This window comes from Columba livia, chromosome Z (genome assembly GCF_036013475.1).
Source record: "Columba livia isolate bColLiv1 breed racing homer chromosome Z, bColLiv1.pat.W.v2, whole genome shotgun sequence".
NCBI classification, from domain to species: domain Eukaryota; kingdom Metazoa; phylum Chordata; class Aves; order Columbiformes; family Columbidae; genus Columba; species Columba livia.
This window is the reverse complement of record NC_088642.1, coordinates 23,817,977-23,840,716: the sequence shown is the minus strand read 5'-3', so window position 1 is coordinate 23,840,716 and position 22,740 is coordinate 23,817,977. Positions and strand designations below refer to the sequence as shown.

At 38.4% G+C, this 22,740-nt stretch overlaps 1 protein-coding gene across 2 annotated transcripts; it reads left to right on the top strand.

Annotated features, from left to right (window-relative positions):
- Window positions 1-43: 43 nt before the first annotated feature.
- Window positions 44-15,095, top strand: TMEM267 (transmembrane protein 267). 2 transcript variants are annotated; one of them, XM_065045163.1, is made up of 4 exons: window positions 44-199; window positions 2,900-3,035; window positions 4,455-4,842; window positions 11,889-15,095. In XM_065045163.1, exons 3-4 carry the CDS (start codon window positions 4,531-4,533, stop codon window positions 12,222-12,224), a joined length of 648 nt encoding a protein of 215 aa, XP_064901235.1. In that variant the 5' UTR covers window positions 44-199; window positions 2,900-3,035; window positions 4,455-4,530; the 3' UTR covers window positions 12,225-15,095. The 2 variants fall into 2 exon arrangements, with proteins under 2 accessions (XP_064901235.1, XP_064901236.1); XM_065045164.1 differs by having other exon boundaries at window positions 54-199; window positions 2,840-3,035.
- The last annotated feature ends 7,645 nt before the right edge of the window (window positions 15,096-22,740 follow it).

The window sequence follows — 22,740 nt, the reverse complement described above, 5'->3', positions numbered from 1 at the left end:
TTTCCCCTCAGCCCCCAGCCCCGCTCCCCTCACCCCAGCGCGGCCCCGGCGCGGGGGGCGGAGAGAGGCGCCACCGCCCCAGCATGCTCCGCGCACTCCTCCCGCGCCAGCCGCGCCGCGCCGCTCGGGCCGGGCGGGTGGCCTCGCCTCGCTTCACCTCATGGTGCCGAGGGGCCGACCGGCGGCGGCCGCGCTGCAGGTGGGCGCGGCGGGGCGGGCAGGGCGCGGGGGGCAGCGGGCGGGCAAGGCGCAGGCGGCGGCAGGCTGGAGCCCCCTCGCCCCGCGGGGGCGGGAAGCCGCCCGTCCTGCCCGGGCCGCGGGGTTGGGGCGTCGGAGGTGGATTGGTGAGGGGAGCCCGAGGCGTTCGCAGCGCAGTGGGTGTTACTGAGGAGAAGCTGCCGCGGAGCAAGACGGTCGTAGCGGTCTGACTGGTGCCAGCCTCAGATTCCTGTTTTATTTATATATATATATATATATATATATGCCTGTACGTCCTGTCAGGTCCTAACATAAGGCACGGCAGTGCGCTGCACCGAGAGCCAGGCGTGTCATTTGCCTAAAAGGCTCCCTCACGCTCTTGGCTCCGTTTTTGCGGTGAAGATGACAGCACGTTTTTATTTCTTATTGGCTGAGGAGATGGCCGATGAAGGGTTGTGGTGCTGGGGCAAACCGTACCCTTTCCTCGAGACGTAAAAATTGTTGCTGATCTCTGTAATTTTACCTGTCTGTCTGCCGCATGCTCGGCTTCCCTTTGTCCCTCTCTTACTGATTGTATTTTAGTCTTAAATTGGATTAGCTGTTTATGATCCGAATGCTGTTGAAGTTAATGAGGGTAATACACAAACTGCTCATGCTGCTTTTTTTTTTCTTTTTTTCCTGACAAATGACGGATTATTCTTTTTTACTTCCACTGGACAGTCTATTTCTAGTTACTAAATACTTTTAGGGTATTTCTTTCAACTCTTTCTTTTGGGTACATCTCCGTTTCAAAGTACTCATTAAGGATGCCTGTATTTTGATTTGTTGGTATCTCTTTTCAAACACATTTATGGTCCCTGAAATAAACAATTTAATTAAATCTTGATTTTATTATTTGGGGCTTTTTTGTTTGTTTGTTTGGCTTTTTTTTTCACTTGATTTCTTTGTTGGTTTAATTCAGTTTGTTCATCAGTGTTTTAGTAAAATTATACTGATTTCTTGGGTGCTTTTGTACTCTCTCCCTCCTTCCACCCTTCGACCCCAGTAATGCATTATAATTACCTGACCCGAAAATATTTGCATTATCAGTTCTTCACAAATCGTTTTAACCTTGGAGTTGCTTTTCCATGAGATAATACATTAAGTGTTTGAGTTTGTATCTTAAATGGCAATTGTACTTCATAGAGTTTTTCATATAAATTAACATCCAATATAACATATATTTTTTAGGAGATTATAGAATTATAAGGGACTACTGTGATCTTTTGACTTCTTGCATATAGTGCATAATTGTCCTAATTTTGTGTATTAAATTCGTATACGTATTCACATACCTGATAACTTCTTGCAAAATTGGGGCAAAAATTTTGGAGGGTGGTATTTCTAAATTATAATTTTAGTCACTGGATTTTTGTTTTGCTTTTGTCATGAGGAATCACAACTCTAAACAGTGTTAGTCTGCCAGCTCTTGTGTGCATGTGTTTAATGTAAACCCAACCTAAATCTTTCTTTCACTATATTAACTGGACTGACCACCCATAAATTTCCAAGCATTCTTGTATAATACATTTATTTCCTACTTTTCTCTTTTAACAAGATTGTAAGCTCCACAGTTATTCTTTCTGAGATTTATAGGGTAGAAAAACCTGCCAGGCTGTGTGATTTTTTGTAAACAGTCTGAAAATCATTACTTTTCAGACAAAACATACAGTTTCTAGTTTTATATTAGAAATTGTCATTTTCTAGATTGTTTGGTTGAACAAACTTTTCTTTTTCTACTCTGATTTCACTCTTGATTTGAAGCATATTTATACTTGTGCCATTGTACCTGGGAATGTGACTTGATTTTTACACAGGCAGCAGTCATTTTTGTCTACAAAAGACAGCAGAAATAAGACTGTTTAAAAAGAACCCTTATGCCATTGACATGGCTCTTGACTAACGGTAATCTGAAGCCGCAATTTTTGCTTTCTGTTCTTTATTCTGGCTCAAAGACACGCATTCACACTTGTCCTTGTCATCCAGTTGGCATTGTTATCTTAATTTTATAATACGTAATTCTCAAATCATACAAGTTTGGGATTTTTTTTTAAGTCTGTAGTGATACTTTTCCTGTGAACTTTATGCGCATGTTAGTAATATCTGTAGCAAAGTAGTGTAAGCCTACCACAGAACTGACACAGACCTCTGTTGTTACTTGAATTTATGGGTCTCTGCTTATCTATTCCAAGGTCACTAATTGATGGGGTTAAATTAAAGAGAGGTGTCTCAATGTGACTCATAAATTTTTCTTTAGATGGGAATCTGGGCATTTTTCATGCACACAGGCATAAGGAAGAATCTGTTAAAATAGATCTCTGTATGTTTTGAAATGCCATTACTTAAACCAGAAGGCTGGAAGTGCCCTCTTCTGACTCTGTGACATCGGGGCTTTTTATCTTTTAATTATTACCTTGTTCCATCTGTATTTCTGCCCTTCTCTTGTTTTATTGTCTTTTTTTCCTGCTTTCTTTAATAGAGCTTCTAAGCCCCAGCTGAAGTTTATTTTAGCTCAATTATATTTTTGTTGAGGAATTAATTAAAAAGGTGTTGCTTCTTTCTGTATTTTTGACTATTGCTCAGTATCATCTATGTTTTGTAGAGAGTTTGAAGATCTTTGCGTAGCATCAGTGCTTACTGCTGCCTGGTTCAATTTATTTAGAATGGAACAAATGGTGTTTGGCTTTTCCTGCATTTGACTTGGCAGAGTGGACTGAAAAAACACAGAGGCATAGACCACGTTTGCTACTGGAATAAGGAAGCTGCAATGGAAAAAAATACGTTCTCCTAGTCCCAGGGTAAGTTTAATTATTAATATTGGTGTGCATTTTAAAGGTGTGTTGATACATCAGTTCTTCACGGGTTGGATTCTTATACAGGTTTTATGGTAATTTTAAATAAAATCCAGTCTGACATGATGGTTATATAGAAGAAACATCTGTGAAGAGATCACCATTTGTTTCTTAAAATTGAATTATTCAGAAATGTAGTGTATATTGTAGTCACTCACCAGAAAATGGCAGTTCTGGTGTTTCAGGAAATACTTTATGTCAATATTTTAATTCAGAAGAGGTGCAGTCATGGTTAAGAGACTCTAAACTTGACCCAGTTTCTTTAATCTGTGTGCAAAGTCCATGCATTATTCATGTTTTCTTCTCTTTTTTTAAAATGTTTTCCAAATAAATGATTCAGTGGGCTTTTTTTCTATAAGGATACCAGTAATCATGTCTTGTGGATAATTCCACAATAAACAGGCCTGTAAATAATCTGGAAGAAGCGTATTTTCAGGGCCTTATGATAAATAATGTGTTTAAAGTTATAAAGTTATAAATATTATGTGTCAATGTTGTTAGAAGTATTCATTTTTAAAGGAAGTCTAATACACTCACAAAAAGCCCATTTAGAGTAAAAATTTACCTGATAGAATTGGCTGAAGAAGCATTATGAAGATTTAATGTATTGCACAGAAACAGCAACCTCTTCGGAAGAATCTGTTTTTAGATAGGATGCAGGCATTGAAAAAGTGGTCTGTCTCTCTGAAAAGGCAGAAGAGCAGATGGGACAATTAGAATTGATAGTGTCATTCAAAGACTGCTTTTAAGCGTGTTTAACATAACAAGGCTAGGAAATACGTAATTTATTGAGAATTTTTATTTCAAAGGTGTTCTTTTTAATGTTACCACAGAAATTAGTACTCTTCATAACCTGAGTGTTCTATAATTGCTTCTTGGGAGTAGTGTGGGGGGAACATTAAGATCTCTGTTTTAACAGCTGTTGCAGAGAAAGATTTGGGGTTTTCAAGCATCAGTCCTAAGAATCCTCCAAATTGAATCTTTTTTTGTTGTTATGGTGCAAAGGATTTAATTTCATGAATATCATCTATTTAAGACAAGAAGGAATCTTGAAGCATATTACATGTATTGTCATAGACATAATTCAAGGTATTTTATAAAATTTAAGATTTCAGAAAATGGGGTTAGAGCTTTCCATGTTACAAAGGTGCTTGTTCTAATTAAAACAGGACAAGTGCTTTAATTCAGAGCTGTAGTGTTTAAGCCAACAAATTAACATAACTGAAATAAAAAACTCCGTAGGAATATTAGGTGCAGACATTGAATTTGCATGTTTTGTGCTCAGTTGTAGATGTGATAACAAACACTTTGTGTTAATGGATGTTTCTCTTTAATGTTTTTCTTTCTGTCCTCTGACATTTACAGAACAACTGACAATACAAAGGACAATGCACAGTGTATATCCTGATGGCATTTTGTGTTCTGTGACGTGGTTTTTGCCATGGCATCTGAGACTGAAAAGGCCCATGCTCTTCTCCAGACTTTCAGCACAGCTTCAGTTATTTCTAGTCTAGGTTTGGGAATATTCTGCTTTGTAGCAGACAGACTTCTGCAGTTTTCCTTCATTCAGCAAAATGACTGGCTCCGAGCCTTCTCTGATAATGCTGTGCATGGTATACTAGGAATGTGGTCCTGGGCAATAGTGATTGGACTCAGGAAGAAAAGTGACTTCACTGAGGTCACTCTGGCTGGCTTCCTTGCCTCTGTCATTGACGTGGACCACTTCTTTCTTGCTGGCTCCCTGTCGTTAAAGGTAAGTGATCTTTTGTTTTCTTTCTTCGTTACTATTTACTTTATTGTTCTTACACCATATCTCAAACAAAAAAGTTCCAATCATACTTTAATGAGATACATTTCTAATAGATGTATGGGAATTGTATGCAGTTGTGTTGATTTTAAAAGCCTTAAAATATTCTATATCTACTCTAAAGTTCTGCTCATTACAAGGCTCTGAAAAAAGACTTCAGAAAGCCCTTGTACATTATATCCTACGTGTATCACATAGGCTTTGTTACCAAATCTAAGCAGTTAAGTGTTGCTATACATGCTTTGTGAACAAAGTGGATTATTCCATTTCTGTTTAGAATAAGGGGCAGAAATATCTGGAAAGTTGATAATCCAGCTATTGTTTGATTTCATTCAGTCTTAGTGAGCTGATTTTAGCCAGCCCTAAATATTTCTCCCAGAAGCAATCTTTTTATGAGCTGTCACCTTTTAAAAGGCCATCAGAGTTTGCTCTTAAATATAGTTCATTTAAAAAAAAGAAGTGTCAGACGTTTTAGTAAACATAAAAAGGTGAATTGGCTTCTGTTAAGGAATATATATTATCAATTATCCATTTGCAGAGCTCCTGGTTAGGACAGAGTTTCTCAATAGGGTTGGTACCACTACATTATAGCACTCTTTTTTGGTGGTTCTCCGGTGGTTTAGATGTGTCCTGTTCCTGCTTCCTCATTCCCATGTATCGTACATATATACCTGTCTTCCTGCCTGCTCCAAACATTTATACCCGGGTTTCACTGACCACAGCAGTCTCTTCTGTGTACTCTCCAGAACATTTGCACCTTCTCTAAGCTCCAGCTGTGCCAGCCCAGGCCACAGTTCTCTTGACACTGTCCTCCAGATCTTACGCCTCAGGCTCCAGCCAGCCCTGGTCCCCATAGCTAGAACCCTGTCGCTCTCCTTGTCAGGAATTTGGTCTGCTCAGCAACACAACTCCTCACAGTTTGATCATGCTAGTATTTGTTGCTAGCATACTTATACATATACTGTACTTAGTCCTCCCTCCCCAAAAATGTACACCCCCACCTACAGATGGCCCTGCACATAAGGGGAATATACCAACCTTTATCCATTCAGCCAAAGTGTAACTTAGTTGTTTGACTGCCTGTGTCTATGTAACATAATGGTGTTACACTCTTCATATGATGACAGATGAAATGGCTCCTAGGAAGCAGAGGAAGAAGGTGGATGGAAAATTGCCATTCTTTGTATTTATTCCTTGGATTAAAGAAAAACAATATAAAATTGTTTACCTTTTTTTTTTTAAAAAATTATGTAAGGGACAGCTAAATGCAAGAATCGTTATTGCTTGTAGTTGAGATGTAAAAGTCAGACTTCAGATGGGAAAATAGTTTTTGTTTACATACAGTATCACTGTTTGTTGGAGAAAAAAGACCTTTGCCTATTTATGCATTTGGTTAGTTTCCCCTTTATCTTTGTCTACAAGAAAGAGGGCACAGAATCACAGAACAGTTGTAGTTGGAAGGCCATCCTCATATGCAAGAGGCTCCAGTCCCTTCCTGATCTTAGTGGCCCTTCTTTGGACTAAATCTCCAGTAGCTCCATGTCTCTTTTGTAGTGGGTAAGCCAAAACTGGATGTGCTGCTCCAGAGGTGGCTTCACCAGCACTGAGGAGGAAAAAGGGAAGGGTCACCTCCTCAACCTGTTGGCAACATCCCTAGTGCAGCCCAGGATACCACTGGCCTTCTTTGCCATAGGATCATGTTGCTGGCTCAAAACTGCTTTCCAACCAGTTAGCCTCCATCATGTACTGGTGCCTGGCATTGTTCTTCCCTATGTAGTCTCTAGTTCTCCTCTTCTCTTTACTTTTTGTGTATGTGAATGCTGTAGAATTATTAAACTATATAAAGAGAAGTAGTTATAGTTGGGTGATTAGTGTATCCTATAATGTCAACTTTTTGGTATGGCACTTCAATTTATAATTATGCTCATGTGTATTTTCTCATTTTAAAATCAGTAAATGCAAGTAATGCATGTCTAGTTTTTAGAAAGTATTGTTAAAATTTTTTGCTACTTTTTCTTGCATTTGAGATAATTACCAGCTTTTTTCATTATTATGACCACTAGATGACACTCCTCACCAGTGTCTGTTTAGAAAGTTGAATATAGTTTTGTATCATAGAACTGGCAGGTAACCTCTTTTTACTGCCCTCCATGAGGCAAGATTAAATATGCTTACACTTTCCATGATGGAGAATGTTTGTGTAGCCTGTTCCTAGTATCCCAACCAAAGTAAATTATTGCAATTTCATGACTTAACTCATTCCTGTGTTGTTTCAGTTCCCAAGCAGCCAGCAATTGTTTTTTTAATATCCAGCTTGAAGTATTGTTTTTGACAGTTAGATCTTGCTTTTCTTATTCTTTAGGGCAGGGGTGTCAAACTCATTTTCACCGGGGGCCACATCGGCCTCACCATTGCCTTCAAAGGGCCGAGTGTAATTTTAGGACCGTATGTTTATACGGTCCTAAAAAAAAGTATGTTTATACGGTCCTAAAAAAAAGTATGTTTATACGGTCCTAAAAAAAACGTGTGTTTATACGGTCCTAAAAAAAACGTATGTTTATACGGTCCTAAAATTATACTCGGCCCTTTGAAGGCAATGGTGAGGCCGCTGTGGCCCCCGGTGAAAATGAGTTTGACACCCCTGCTTTGAGGTCTTTCTGTGAAAGGCAACTGACTGCTGTGCTCTCCCCCAAAACGTTTTTCAAATAAGAAATAAAAGATCTTGCAGGTAGAATAGCCCTTTAGTAGACAGATTTACTTAGCTGAGGTGAGGAGAAGGCAAGATTCACAAAGGCTTTTTCGTAGTTGTTTGCCTGCAAACTCACCCCCCTTCAATACATTAATTGGGCTAATAAAGGTTGTTTCCCTGTAAATCACATCCTGTTTATGTCTCTTGACCCTTACAGCAGTAACAGCATTACTTTTACAATTTGGAAACCCCTTACGCTGTATAAAAAGTTTCTTCTTAACTAAATAACTTGCAGAAAAAAAATGTGAAAGGTGTGGATTTATGTTTTCTAAACCTCTTGCTATTTTTTTCTCATCTCCTCTGGATTGCTTTTTGCCTAAATTATCTTTAGAGAGTCCTGTCCCAAACTGTGTATGGTATTCTAGGTGAGACTTCATTTGAGCCAAATAGCTTAGATTAATTCCTTTTAATGTCACATGCATACAACACTTCTGCCTTTTTAAAAAAGAAAAAAACTCAACTGTTTTATATCTTCTTGCAATGCCATCAGTGTCTTTCTAGTTTGTGATAAAATGTAATCCCCATAAGCTTTTCTGATGCATTGTTACCTGGCTAGCTACACTTGATTTTAATGTCTGATTTTTCTTTCCTCAGTGTAATATGATACACCTTCCAGTTTTGTTTCCTAAGTTGATGCTGTTGTCTATGTAATTTGTTGCTTCATGGGGTACTTTTTTTACTATGTGTTTATTAGTTCCGGCCCCAATCTTCCTCTTTAGATTGCGGAATTGAGATAAACTGATTTAAGAGACTACAATGTTTACTGCTTATGCCACACATTACTAAGTAACCAATAAGTTAGGAAATCTAATTACTTAATCACACAACTATTACTAATTTGTAACAACAGTATTTTTCACATGACTCTACACAATTATCTGTAAAGCTCTTCATCATCACTCTTAAATCTGATGATGGGTTACTTTTTTGAAGTAACCCTACTGTGCAGCAGAAGGCAGTATTGCCTTCTACCTCCAGTTTTGACCTTCACACTATTCCAGTCATCTACTCCTGTTCCTGCTGACACAGCTTGCTGCTTGGATTATTTGGCTATTGGGCTGTTTTTCACAGTGTCACCATTATTTTTTCTGGAGTATTCAGGGTAAATAGTCACCTCTGGTATTTATGTGTTTACGCTGATAAATACCTGTGTACCGAGTAGCATGTGATCTGCCCTTTTGCCCACATAATTTTTGCAACAAGTATAAAGTCTACAAAGACCTTGCCACTTAGGATTTCTAGTTCTTTGTATTCCACGTGGTTTTTACTGTGTATTATATACACACAAGTGTAGAGGAATCTAAGAATCAGTGTTTGAATAATCTGTCTCACTGACTAGCGCTAAAGGTGAAAGTTACTGCAGCCTGCCATCATACTCAGCATTGCTGATAAACAAGAACAGTGTGATGGGCTGCTCCCAGCGTCCCCCAGGATTATAGCCCAAACACTCATGTTGCAGAACAGACATGCAGAAATTGCTAGCTTGCTACCGAAGAGTCAGCAACTTCTAAAAATGTTGAGAATGCAGTCGGTGGCAAACAAGATTGTGCCAGCAAACATATGTAACATCACTGGTTAATGTGCCGCTGGTGACTGACCTAGGATGCACAGGAGTGTTTCTGGAATTGGAGAATAAGCTTTGCACACACATAATTAATTTAACATTGAATTTATATATCAGCCTCAAAACTAAGGACCTCAGGCTTTTTAAGCATCACAGAACATGAGTGGGGGAAGCCATGTTTTTACATGAATTCTGTGGTGTCACTTTGAGCATTAAAGCAGAGTTTACTTAGGTTCTTTTGCATGTGATTGTTGTCTCCTGTCTCCAGCTGCTCACTGTAGTCTATGAGAGGGGCTGGAGGAGCAGGATCTTCAAGATCTTGTACCTAATTGAACATGTAGGCAAATGGAAAGTTAATTTGTATTATGAATAAATTCTGCTTGCAGCTGCAGCCTGATCTCTTATGGTGGGCATCCCCCTAAATCTACCCAAAACACGATCATCTTTTTCCAGGAGGTTTAACGCGGAAGAGGCTTGTACTATTTTGGTTTGGTTTGTTTTTTTGTTTTTTTTTTTTTATATCTAGTGATTTCTGAAGGCAAACAAGTTTGCTTGTTAGGAGAAAGAGGACAACAGTTTATATTGCCAAATAGAACTACTTACTCTTGGGCTTGGCAACTCAAAGATGTAAATATTCTTCTAGTTACAGAATGTAAAAGAGAAAACAGACTATTCTTCTCTGAGAACTTGGGCAACAGCATTTCAGAAGCCTAATGACTACTGCAATTACAAAATAGGGTTCTCTTTTGCTAAAATTCAGCGCTCAGGTTTGTTTTATGAACAAGCCTGCCATCTAAAATTCTGTATGAAAAAAAATACATGTCACCTCCCTGAAACTGGATGAAAATTGGCACTAATACTGATAAATTCCATATGTAATTAACATTCAAATTCTCTTTACTCATTGTGTTCCTGTTGTCACCTAACCTCCATAGGGCAGAGGGAAGAGACTTGCTTAGACTTTGTCACTGATTTTTTCAAAGTGCACAAATAGTGACCAGGTAATAGGATATCTGCCAAAATGGTTTTCAAAATTAGTCTAATATGGACTTTCTAGGCTCTCGCTGACAGTAACAAAAATCTGTCTTGGTAGGGTAGGTGATAAACAATTCCACCATCGCAAGATTTTTCTACTTCAATCTGTGAACAATCTGCTTATATGAAACGGAAACGAAGTTGTAGAAAATGTACCATTTGCACCAACTGTAGGGAGTTGAGTTAAAAGTTTTTGAGACATTTTGTGAGCTTCTTCAATCCTGTCACCCAATTGAAAGAGTCATGGACAAGCATATGGTGGGAAGCTAACGGAGCAAAGCCTACTGCAACCCTTTTTATGTTGGCTTTGGTTTAAAGCACAGGCTGTTAAATTCCAAGATAGTCCATAAGTTTCCATCTCAGGCTAAGGCTACGTCAGAGTTTCTTACAGAGAAGATAGAGTTCCAAGAAGTAGTCTAAATTATCCGTGAAAACATGCTGAAGCTATTACAGAGTCCCACTGTCAGATAGCGTAACTATGGAACCCTGCAACAATTAACACAACTGAAGTATTAACGGGTTACTGGCTGGTGTCTTGTGGTGATGCTTTTGTTTGCTTTCTGCAGTAGGGGGAGTGAGGGATGTGTTCAGCATAACAATCAGATGCACTATCAAGTGCCAAGAGTGCATCTCTGGTGCCTTTTGCAGTCTTTTCAAATGTTAACTGGTATTTGAATTGAGCCAGTTGATATTACATTACCACCTGTATAGATGCTTTTGTAATGTGCTATCATTTCTCCTGTGCTTACAGAAACAAGAATGTACTTCTTTGTTGTTTAGAAATCCAAAATATTATTATTTAACTTCTTTATTATCTTTGAATTTGGAGATAGTTCTAGCTGTTGTTAGTAGGTACATCAGGAATATATGTCCAAGTATACATATTAAATTGATAATTTTAACATACTAAGACAGCTAAATTTGATGTCACTGCCTAGACATTCACCTTAATTAAAACCAAATATCAGGCTTTCACTGGGTTAATGTTGAACAAGTTGTGGATATAAAAACGCAAGTGACAAATAATTCAGGTGTTGGTTTCTGAACTTGTCTTTTGCCTGTCCATAAAGAATACTTCATCAAGGCAACCACAATACACGTAACTTAGCTAATATTTTTGTTTTATTGGAAATTAGTGTTCTATTTTCAATACTCTCTGACTAAAACAACTTCATGGCTGCTAACTGTAGGATAACACCAGATGTGTTTTTGAAAATAAATGCCGTTAAAACATGAAATATTTCAAGTAAAGCATATTAAATATTTCAGGTGTATCGTATGGTTGTTTTCAATTTCATTATATTGAAATTAAATATAATCAGTGCAGCAGACTATACAAGTTCCTGTATGCCACATGACAATATGACAAATAGCTGCCTCATCCCTCTCCCTCCCTGTTTTGCCATCGGTAGGACATGTAGGATGCACGGCTCATATCACACAATGTAGAGAGAGGGCAGCACACAGCTCTCATACATCTAAACAATCATATTGTTGATTTTGACCTACTACACTGGAAAAGAACAGTTTGTTTGCCTTTGTCCTTCCACTTAGCCACGTGATAGTGCACTGTAAACATCCATTAAACATTTATTTTCTTGTCACGATTGTAGCCATTGCCAATTTTATTTTTCTTTCCTGCAGGCTGCTCTGACTCTTCCACAGAGACCACTTCTTCATTGTTCTACTGTGATTCCTGTTGTGGCTCTGACATTAAAGTTTATTATGCACCTTTTCAGGCTTAAGGATTCATGGTGCTTTCTTCCCTGGATGTTGTTCATATCCTGGACTTCTCATCATGTCCGTGACGGGATTCGTCATGGCCTCTGGATCTGCCCATTTGGAAAAACTCCTCCTTTGCCATATTGGCTGTATGTGGCAATTACAGCATCTTTACCTCATCTATGTTCATTTATTATGTATTTAACAGGCACTAGGGAGTTAATGTCTATAAAGCATGGAATCCACATTGATGTATAAGAATTATGGCTCTTAAAGATTGTCTGTATTGGCACTTGAAATAAGCTGTCTGTTTATCACTGAAGTGTTTTCCTTATATTTACAAGGTATGCATCTTAAGCCTGTGGAGCCATTTGTAGCTCCTGTGTCACTTCTTTGTGGTCACAGAAACCTATTTAATGAATGGTAATAATTTTATATCTGTACATTCCCCTTGTAAAATACATGGTCTTCCATTTTAGTTCATGCATAACTAGCTGATTTATAAAGTACTTAGTCTCTCTCTGTAGTAATTACATTACATTCTGCTGTCATGGTGGTGTTCATCTGATCACCATTCCCTTGTTTTCCTGCTGGACTCTTGTATTCAACTGTTTTAAAAGAAATCCTGTTTGTATTTCACAGTGTGGAACTGTGTATCTGCACCTCTTTGAACACTGCTATCATATAGTGTTTCCACTAAATTCTGCTTCTCTGGGGTTGCTTGATACTCAATTTGCAGATAAGAAAGGAGAAAACAGTTAGAAAGGAAAAAATAGTTTGGTTACAGTATTATATGTGTTGGCCAAATTGTTTAATTTAAAAAATACACTAATTCTGAATATTATCTAATGTGGAACTAAGGAATTTTAGCAAATATTTAAGGATTGTGTAAAGGCAAACTTGCTTATTACAGTAAAACATAAGCTTTAGGGAAGATTCAGGAAGATAGAAGAAAATCAGTATTCCTCCAGATGTGAGTTTGCTTAAAGACCTTACTACTGTAATCGTAAGCAGCATTTTCCATTAAGTGCAATATCATCCTTATTATAAAATGAAATGCATTGTTATGAGTATACAGAAATAGAAATTTCCTCATAAATAAGTTGCTTAAGGAAAAATGTTACTATGTTGCAGGTTCATAACATAGTAATTTCTCAGAAAAAGTCACAAAGTAGATATTAAGCTCTTGTCTAGTTCAGTATACAAGCTGAGAAATGTCTATTAATAATTAATTTTGTATTCATTGAACTCCATTGCCCATGAAGGAGATGGGGCCTTAACTATTCCAGTTTGTGATGAATAGCTGTTAAAGGGGATTATTTTTATGGAAGAGCATGTATAGAGTAGCATGTGCTGAACTTAAGTTATCGAAGGGTGCAAAGATTAGGTGAAGTGTTCATACTACATTGACATTAGTAAATGTAAATTAGTATAAAGTACAAAAAAATTACAGAAAATATTAACTGAGATGGCTGGATTAATGTGTACCAGAGACCTTCTGCAGCTGCAAAGTACTAATAGCTCTCTGCAGCACAGTAAGCTAATTTGGGGATGTGTTTCACCCTTTTAAAAATGTGCCTTGCCACAACAAGAGTAGTCTCTGACCTGTTTGTTCTTTATGTTAGAAGTGTATGCCTTTGGAAACTTGTGTGACAGTACAGTGGACCTATATAGCTTTTGTTATAAAATTAATAAAAGGTTTTTTCTTGGAAAGAAGATTGGAAGTGCAGAACATTCCTTAAAGGATTATCCTCATAGCATGGATTTCTGTCTGTTACAGTGTGTAAAACTTTCCCAGAAACTACATCAGAAATGCCTTGCTTTAGAGCCCTCAGAGCAGGAACTGGCTTTTATCCAAAGATGTGATGGTTTAGTAGAGAAGGAGCATTGCTCGTTCATTTGCTTCTAACCTGTGTTTTAAGCTATAGATAATGAAATGCCAATAGTGAATATATTTTGTGCAATAAGGGAACACTTAAATCTATGTAGAAAATTTCCAGTGTTCTTGTTTCTTTTTATATTTTTTGTCCTTTATCCAGATTTTCTGCAAAGGGAAATTTATCTAGGAACACGTGGAGAATTGCACTGTCTCATTTTTATATTGTAGCTGTATTATTTTTGGTAGCTGTATGTCCACCAACAGTCCTTACAATTGGTACTGTACTGTTCTAGTTATGCTTAAGGATCAGTTAGTGGGTACATCTTCAGTAGTTTAAAAACGAGTATTTTCTTTCTCTGCATTTCTAGCATTTTTGAGGACTGTTTTACAATAATTCTCAGCTATATTTCAAAGTAATATTTTTCTGGTCATTTTACCTGTTCTACCGCAGCAATATGTCAACACCACTTAGAAATGTATTAAGGAAAGTAGCAAGCACTTGGGACGTGACTTCTTTCTCTCTCCCTCCAAAGAGACATAGCAGTCTCATGCTTCATCCTGAGATTTAAGCAACTTTAGCTCAGGCCATTGACAACTCTTCAAGGTAAACGGACATGTTGCACATAATGCTGTAATTTGTGGGTAGCCAGAAGACAGAACAAGGAAGAAGTTAAGGATTTTTTTCAGCCCATGTGATCTACAAGATACACCTCCCTATTAGAATGAATTGCCTGACAATTCCTTACCACTATTTCATGTACATTTCAAATTCATTGGTATTTCCAGGTATGCACTGATACCTGCCATGTGTAGCAGAACCATGGCAAAAATAAACCAAGATACTGAAAACATAATGAATTTGTGCTTTACTGCATGCATTACAAATAAATAGTAAATGTGAAGTATGAAAACCATGTGAATTACACAAAAAATGGTTAACAAACTCAAGCTAATAATTTTGTGCACAATGTGTGATACATGTCACTTAAATATTATTAATTTCAGTGGTTCATTTACTATGCTAATCTAAACTTTTTCCATCTGTTTTCAAGTTGTACTTACAAAGTTGAAGAAAGTGTAGGGGTTTTCAGACATTTAAAATGTAATCTGCATTTTCACATGACTACTGGTACCACTTTTTTCTACAGTGTATGGTATCATGTGCCTTTAATTGGTTATTCCTAATTTGTGCCATGCTCCAAGGAAAATGCTGGTGAATTTGAATTAAACTGAAATAATTTTAACAACCAGGCCATTGGTATTAGCTTATTATCAGAAGAACATTTCCTCTACTAATATAATTAAAGTTACAGGAAGAGAGAGAGAGGGAGGGAAGAGGTTAAAATTCAGTCCAAAGGAAATGATACTACATACTTAATTTTGAACTCATGTATTTTTATTCCATCACCCACTGTCAGTATGAAGCTAAATGATGAAATGCATCAGAATAGTACATTGTTTGTTAAGTAACTGAGCCAATCTATAATTCCATCAGTTTTGCAAGTTTATTCATGGCAGAAGAATTTTTGTGTTGTGTTACACAGCATGGGCTTTGATCATTTGGTAATTTTGAGTCCACAAGCTAGGGTTTTTTTCCCTGCTGCAGGCAGACCTTGCATTGAAGCAACGCAAGAGCTGTCAGATTAAAGTACCCTTTGCATTAGTTACAAAAAAAAAAAAACCAAAACAAAAAACCCACAAAAACAAACAAAAGCCACAAACAAACAAAAACCCAACCCAAACAGTAGTAACGCTTTTCCTCAGAATAATAAATTGGTGCCTCCAGTCATTTATTCAAATTCCCCAAATTTTACATCCTCTACATTGAATTACAGCTTCAAAGCTGTATTGTAGAACTGGTTTATATTACTTATAAGCCCGCTATTAAAGATAAATAGTACTCATCTATATCACACACTGATATTTCCTTTGATGTTTATATACTCATTTTCCATTTGCTTAACCTAATTTTGCATTGAATTTTCCAGGGGTAGGGAGTCTTTGTCTCAATGACTAGAAAAACCAAGTATGCTACTACTTAGCAAAAATGTTGTAATGCCATGTTAGGGAAATCTTCAGAATACTGAAAACCAGAAAAGAAATTATGTTGTATTCCTTTTGATGGAAATGTTAAGTAGATTTCTAGGCAGCTTGTAAAAACAGATTTGTTTAATCAAAATGAATTGACTGTAAACATTTGTATTAGTAAATATGGGTTAACAGTCTGTGTGAAAATGGATTTGTATGCTGAAACTTTTGCATGGGTAGTTGACCAAGTCAGACCGTATACTGTTGCCATATCCACCACAAAAACAATTCTTTTGTTCGAGGCATGTTACTGATGTCCCCGGAGCCTTCCTCATGTTGACAAGGGAATTCAGTCTTACTGTGATCTTAGTAGTTTTTCCATTAAAAATTGCGTAACATTGGGCAAGGGTTCCTGAACTGGTGTGGGGCAGTTTCCTTATCTGCTATCCATTCCTCCACAACAATTTTTTCAGATGAACTGAATAAGCTGGTAGATCTGGGTTCTGGTACAGGAACTTATGGGAAAGAAATTTAACCAAATATAGCAGATCTAACAGTAGCATAAGGAATTTACAGGGTTGTAAGGCTGCTAGTTTCACTTTTACATTTCAATTTAAATTATTGATAGTCAAACAAAACCAACTTTATATAGTACTGGCAACAACTTAGAAGCAAATTTTGTGATGACTGCACTAAAAATATGAAGTGTTTCTGGGCCAAATTATTACTGTAAGGGTCAAGTAGTAATTTACTTTATCAATATATTTTCAACAAAGCCATCTGTGTCTTTTTGTCCATTTTACTGTATATGAGATATTGACACAAGCGATCTGTTATTTCGTGGTCTTACTGTGGAAGCATGGTTGGGGCTTGGGGAGTGTTGATACAGAATACTCTAGCTAGGAGAAACTTCTAGCACAAGTAATTTTTGTTTCATTAGTCCCTGGAGAGAGAAAAGTCTTCCCTTCTTCTAGATGTGTGTTGTTAATGTGCAAGTTCTAGTAGTTTGACGCATCTTTTGACTGAATGTTCTCTATCCTTGTACATCAAACATAAATAAGCAAAGCAAATGCACTTAGAGCTCCATACCATAAAAATGTATGAACATGATTTATTTATAAATTTTTTCCCAAAGTAAAACCAATTTAACGTGCTTGTACATCTTGGATCATGCATCTTACATTTACATATCCATGTAAATGTTGACCAGGTGGTATTGCTGGTAGTTTTATATGGCTACAGAGACATCAGCAGTGTTTTCTGCACTCTTCTGGTGCTTAACTTACATCAGGTTGGATTAAAAGAATGATTCTGCATCAACGTACCCGACGCAGATGCCTCAGCTGGGTTCAGCAGGCTGAATGGCAGAACCGTCTCACAGCAAGAGTCCCTTTGTATTCAGTGTGCAGCTGGTGAGTCTGTTCAGTGGTGCTTAAAATGTGATTTACCTCTTCCTGAAAAAGATGTCTTCTTCTGGTGCACACAATTGCATTCTAGTCACCATAGGTTGTACTAACTAGATGGCAGCTGACTAAAATTGGGATTGTAGGTTGGACTTGTCTTCTTAGCATTCATCATGATTTCCTGTTTCTGGAGAAGGAAGCAATCTCTTCAAGGAGATTCTGTGACATGTAGCAAAATGTGAAAAAATGGAACAACTAAAGGCAGTCCTCACAAAGCACTTAACACCACTTCAAGACTGATGGATTTCAGTAGAGCAGTGATCAGCTTTTTAAAATGAATTGTAATTTTAAAATGCAGAACAAACATTCATTGTAAAAGTCGACTATTTTTTCTCTCAAAGTAAAAATCTGTCCAAAGCCAGGAGTTTCTCTTTAAACGATTTAACAATTGCAGTTAGCATATTTATCGTGTGTGAAATTTTCAGTGCTAAATCTTTCCTTCAGTTTACGTTTATTTGAAAAAAAAAAATTGCTCTAGCTCCATGGCTAGAGATGTAAAATTTGTTCAAGGATTGCATGTCTTTCTCCCTTGAAAGTTGACTTACAAGAGGCTCTGCTTGTGTATCCCACAGCAGAGCTTGGACTAGGTACTATCAGTCTCTCTGAATGGCAACATATAAAAGCTGACCACCTGTTGTTGTAATGATAAATGTTTATTGCAGTTAGAAACCTCTGATATAACTCTCCAGTGCTACCAAGGAGACGTGGGTTGTACTTGCTGCTGCCGTGTGCATGCTCAGTGCAAAGGAGGAGTGCTGCAGTGTTAGGGAAAGCCATGGCTTGAGTATGGGGTGTACGGGGCTCCATGCTTCAGCAGTTTCCATGGGTGTTAAAAGCTGCTTCTGTGAAAAAGAAAATGCCGAGTTTCGAAAGAAGAGTTTTTCCCCAATGGACTTCTGCCACTGAAAGTCTTGTTGAACAATCAAGTTTCTTGAAAACTCATTTCAGATGAGAAAATCAGCTAGGCTGTGATTGGTTTACAAGAAAGTATATTCTTGCTGTCTATTTCAATGGGATGGATGTTGGCACATTTCTTTGCTTCTTTGTTGCATGAATTAGCTCTGCAAAAGAAGGCAATATCTTTGTCATCAAGAGCATGAGCGTTTTCCCCCTTTATAGTTAACAAATAAAAAGGTTTGGAAACATTGAATACAACTTTTTTGCCTTTGGCACACATTCACATTCACCTATCATGGTTACGAAAGGTATTCAACAAAATATGGAAAATGCTTTGGACTAGGCATACACTGAGCATTTAATCAGAATCCGTCCCCACTGCTTACACAACAGGCTGTAGATGCATCTCCTCTGGAAGAAGGTAACTGATGTCATAGAGTAGGCTAATGAAAAACAAAGCATTAAAGACCGAGTTCCTTTGCTCCGTTTTTTTTTCTTTAGACAGTTATTCTACCTGTGTAGCTTGCAGAAGGACTGGTGTTCCAGTGAGTTTGTTTGTGTTGCCACATCCTGTACACGTACTCCAGGCTTACATGAAAGATGAAAGGTTTCAAAGGTTTCACAGGTGAAGGTGAGTTGCACGATTATGGCAGAATGCTCTGTGCCTGGGTTATTCTTGATATGTGATACCAATGGAGCAGGAAGCATCTCTCAAAAGGAGTAGTATTGATTGAAGATAGAGAACACTTATTTCCCTGGCAGTGGTGTTGTTTCCTTATGCCAGAGTATCACTCCAGTTTCCCTGGCAGGAGTTACTTTGTTGATGGAGATAAAACCTTTGGTTTTCAGTTGACATTTCAGCTTGTTTGGGACACTGACATGATTACATCCACGGAGGTAACAAACATTCATTTTCTCTGTGCAGTTAGAACAGCTTCTGCTAAAATTTTTCAAGTTTGCACTGTATCCAGACTTGAAAAAAAAGTGCAGAAGAATACTTTGTGTTGAAGACATTGTTTGAAAACACTCTCCTGTCACATTTACAAAGGGCATTTACTATTTCTACTTACTTTCTATCCCAAAGTAACCCATACTTGCAGGCCTTTAGAAATAATTGAATAGCATCCTTTATGGAGAAGGAAAGCACTTGCAGAGATACACACAGCCTTCCCGAGGAGGTAACTGCTGGCTTTCAAAATCAGTACAGTTGAACAGAAGTGTTCTATGACATGCATAAAATACATTTTAATGCTATCAAATGTTACATCCATTCATAATTTATTGACATAAAATTTCTTAACTGACATTTGTTTTCTTCCCTCTAGTATTCCTATCTCCATGACTCTACTGGTGGTAGCATTTCGTGTTTATTTCCAAAGTGCTTAATAAGCATTACACAATCTCACTGGGTCCCTAATTAGTTTATGGCAGGGAAAAAAAAGAAAGGGTTTATTGTCTTATGAGAACAAGTGAGGAAGCTGGGCCAGATAAGTGTGTTCAAAGATAAATTTTTCAAAGCCAAAGAAGTAGAGCTGGCTGGGGAATGTTAGGATGAAATGTAGTTTTTCAACAAAAAGACTGCTACAGAGAGGAGCTTGTTTCAAATTCTGTAATTACTATAATAGGTTGCAGGTTCGTGGTTAAATGATATCTATCAGTCACTTCCTGGTAGCTGAGCTAGAGTGATTAAATAGTTCAGGTTTTAAACCTACAAAAAGAGAGCATTGCAAGCATCTTTCCAATGCCAGGAAACAGGCTTTGGAATAGTGCTGAGGAGCTAAGGTACCATGTTCACTTGCCAAAGTAAATCATCTCCTTGCCCCAAGTTAGCCAACAAATACAAATGTGCAGGACTCATCTTCCATCCAAATATTTGATGGACTGGAAACTACTGGATAACTTGAAAAAAAAGGCAGTGAAAGAAATGACAGGGAGAGAGTGTGTATAATGTTGCCTGGAGGGCACACAACCACCCCTGGGAAGGACAGTCAGCACTTAATACTGCTAAGATTTTTCTCTTGTTCCTGTCTGTTTCTTTCTGCAACCCAAAGGCTGGGTCTCTGAAGGAGTGGACAAATCAGGGTGGCCCATCTTTAACTGGCAACATACCAGTGGTACCTGAAGACAGATTAAATTAAAGAGAGTATTTACTTGCCCAACTTCAGGTGGTTAGCATCACCTGAAGGAGATTTGAGTGCAGAATCATTCCTGTGAATTTTACTGGATCAAATTTTACCCTGTTACACCTGTGCAGCCTCCATCTGTTGGAAGAGAGATTAGCTTGGTTCACCGAGCAAGTTTCATAGTGTAACCTTTATTGCAAATCAGGTGGAATTCAGAAGAAAAGCAGGCCAAATCCAGCAATCAAAGCCCTTCCTGGTATGATTGAGAGCTGCAGAAGCAGGCAAATTTATTAATAATGTATTTGTTGTGCGTATTCCAGGAAGTTTTCAGTCACCCATTATGTTAGCTGTTGTGTAACAGTAAGACAGTCCTTGCCCAGGTAGTCTTACAGTATAAATAATCTGATTTATATCATGTAGATAACATTTAACTATAAGAGGATGAAAACAGAGGAAGTGATTCTGATGTTGTTTAGCTTCAAGTAATGGACTTTATAAATGCAAATTAGAAGTAATAAGTGCAAATTACTACTCCTTTTTTCAAAATGTTGACATTTCCCATACTCCTTGGACTTGTGAAGCTCATACATCTGGTATTCCAAAAAGAACTGCCAGGAATAGCCCCACACTTTTTTTTTTTCCTCTTTAAATTCTCAAGTAGATTGTCCACAGACAGTGACACCATGGAGGAGGACAAGGGGGATCTATAGCCAACTCATGAGTCATTTTCTGTTCAGAAATTTACTATATATGTCTCCCATTGTTGTTAAAGTGTAGCCTTTTTCAGAAGCAGGGCATATTGGATTTTGTACAAATGAGGCAGTAGAAATTAACCCAGTTGCAGTACTGTTTCATCGTAACATATGGAGTTATATGTTGACATTCTTTTTTTCCCTTCTGGGAAAAAAGAACCAAGAAAATCAAAAAGGCACAGGGAAGAAGAAGCTTTTTTGGTTGAACACTCCTTACATGGTGAGTTTCCCCACATCTGCCAAACTACCTGGCAGCTCCTGAAACAGGATCATAGAATCAAAGAATGTCCTGAGTTGGAAGGGACCCACAAGGATCATTGAGTACAACTCCTGTCCCTGCACAGGACAACCCCATAGTTCACACCGTGTGCTCGGGGGTGTTGTCCAGTCTCTTCTTGAATGCTGTCAGGCCGTGACACCTCCCTGGGGAGCCTGTTCCAGTGCTCCACCACCTTCTGGGGGAAGAACCTTTTCCTAATGTCCAACCAAAACCTCCCCTGGCACATCTTCCTGCCATTCCCTCGGGTTCTGTTGTTGGTCACTAAAGAGAAGAGTTCAGCTCCTGCTCCTCCTCCTCCCCTTGTGAGGAAGCTGTAGACCATGATGAAGTTTCCCCTCAGTGTCCTCCAGGCTGAACAAACCAAGTGACTTTAGCCACTCCTCATATGGCTTCTCCTCCAAACCCTTCACCAACTTCATAGCCCTCTTCTGGACACTCTCCAGTAGCTTTATATCCTTTTTATCCTGTGGCTCCCAGACCTGCACACAGTGCTCCAGGTGAGGCCGCACCAGTGCAGAGCAGAGCGGGACAATCACCTCCCTGCCCGGCTGGCAATGCTGTGCTGGATGCACCCAGGACACGGTTGCCCTCTTGGCCGCCAGGACACACTATTGGCTCATGTTCAACTTGCTGTTGACTATAACCCCGAGCTCCTCTCTGCAGAGCTGGCTTCCAGCATCTTGTTCCTCAGGATGTCCAGAATGGACATTGATAGGAAATTTATGCAAGGACTTGGGGTAAAAACACACTGCTCTTGTTTTGCGGTCAGCGGGCCATAGGGTCCACTCAGAAAGAGAAGATCCTTCATTAGAGCTACCCTCTTATTTCTTAGCCCAGGCTATGAGAAGCATAAAAGAAATCTCGGTGCTCTTTTTCCTCTTCCCCAGCTTCCATACCTATGTTGGGCATAAAGAAAGTTTGAATTCAACTCTCTGAATGAAAAACTGAGTATACTACGTGAGACTAAAGAGTACATGAGCCTCAGAGCTGTGAGGGGGGATACCTGTTACCTGGCAAATGTGAGATCCTGTGAAGTGGTATAAAAATCACAGTGCTGGCTAAATAATGAAAATGTAACATGGGGAGGGTGGTTTATAAGGCAAAATTTAATTTCCTGGTGTAAATAAGGGCTGCAAGAGATCATAGTTCAGGGTTAATAATGACTTCACAAACCACTGCAACAGTCAGTGAATTTGGGTCAGGAAAGAGAGGGAATGACATTTGTTCCCTGTAAAATTGGTGCAAGACTGTTGATCCTCATGCGCTGATGTAACGTGCTGCATGTGCTCCACACAGCCTTGTGTTAGTATAACCTCGTTCACTGGTTATGTTTGCACTCATCCCTGCGTAAG

Bases quoted from the DNA above. Each gene is read 5' to 3' on its own strand.
- TMEM267 (XM_065045163.1), top strand. From the start codon at position 4,531: ATGGCATCTGAGACTGAAAAGGCCCATGCTCTTCTCCAGACTTTCAGC. The intron at 4,843-11,888 runs GTAAGTGATCTT...TCTTTCCTGCAG, and splicing joins CTGGCTCCCTGTCGTTAAAG to GCTGCTCTGACTCTTCCACA.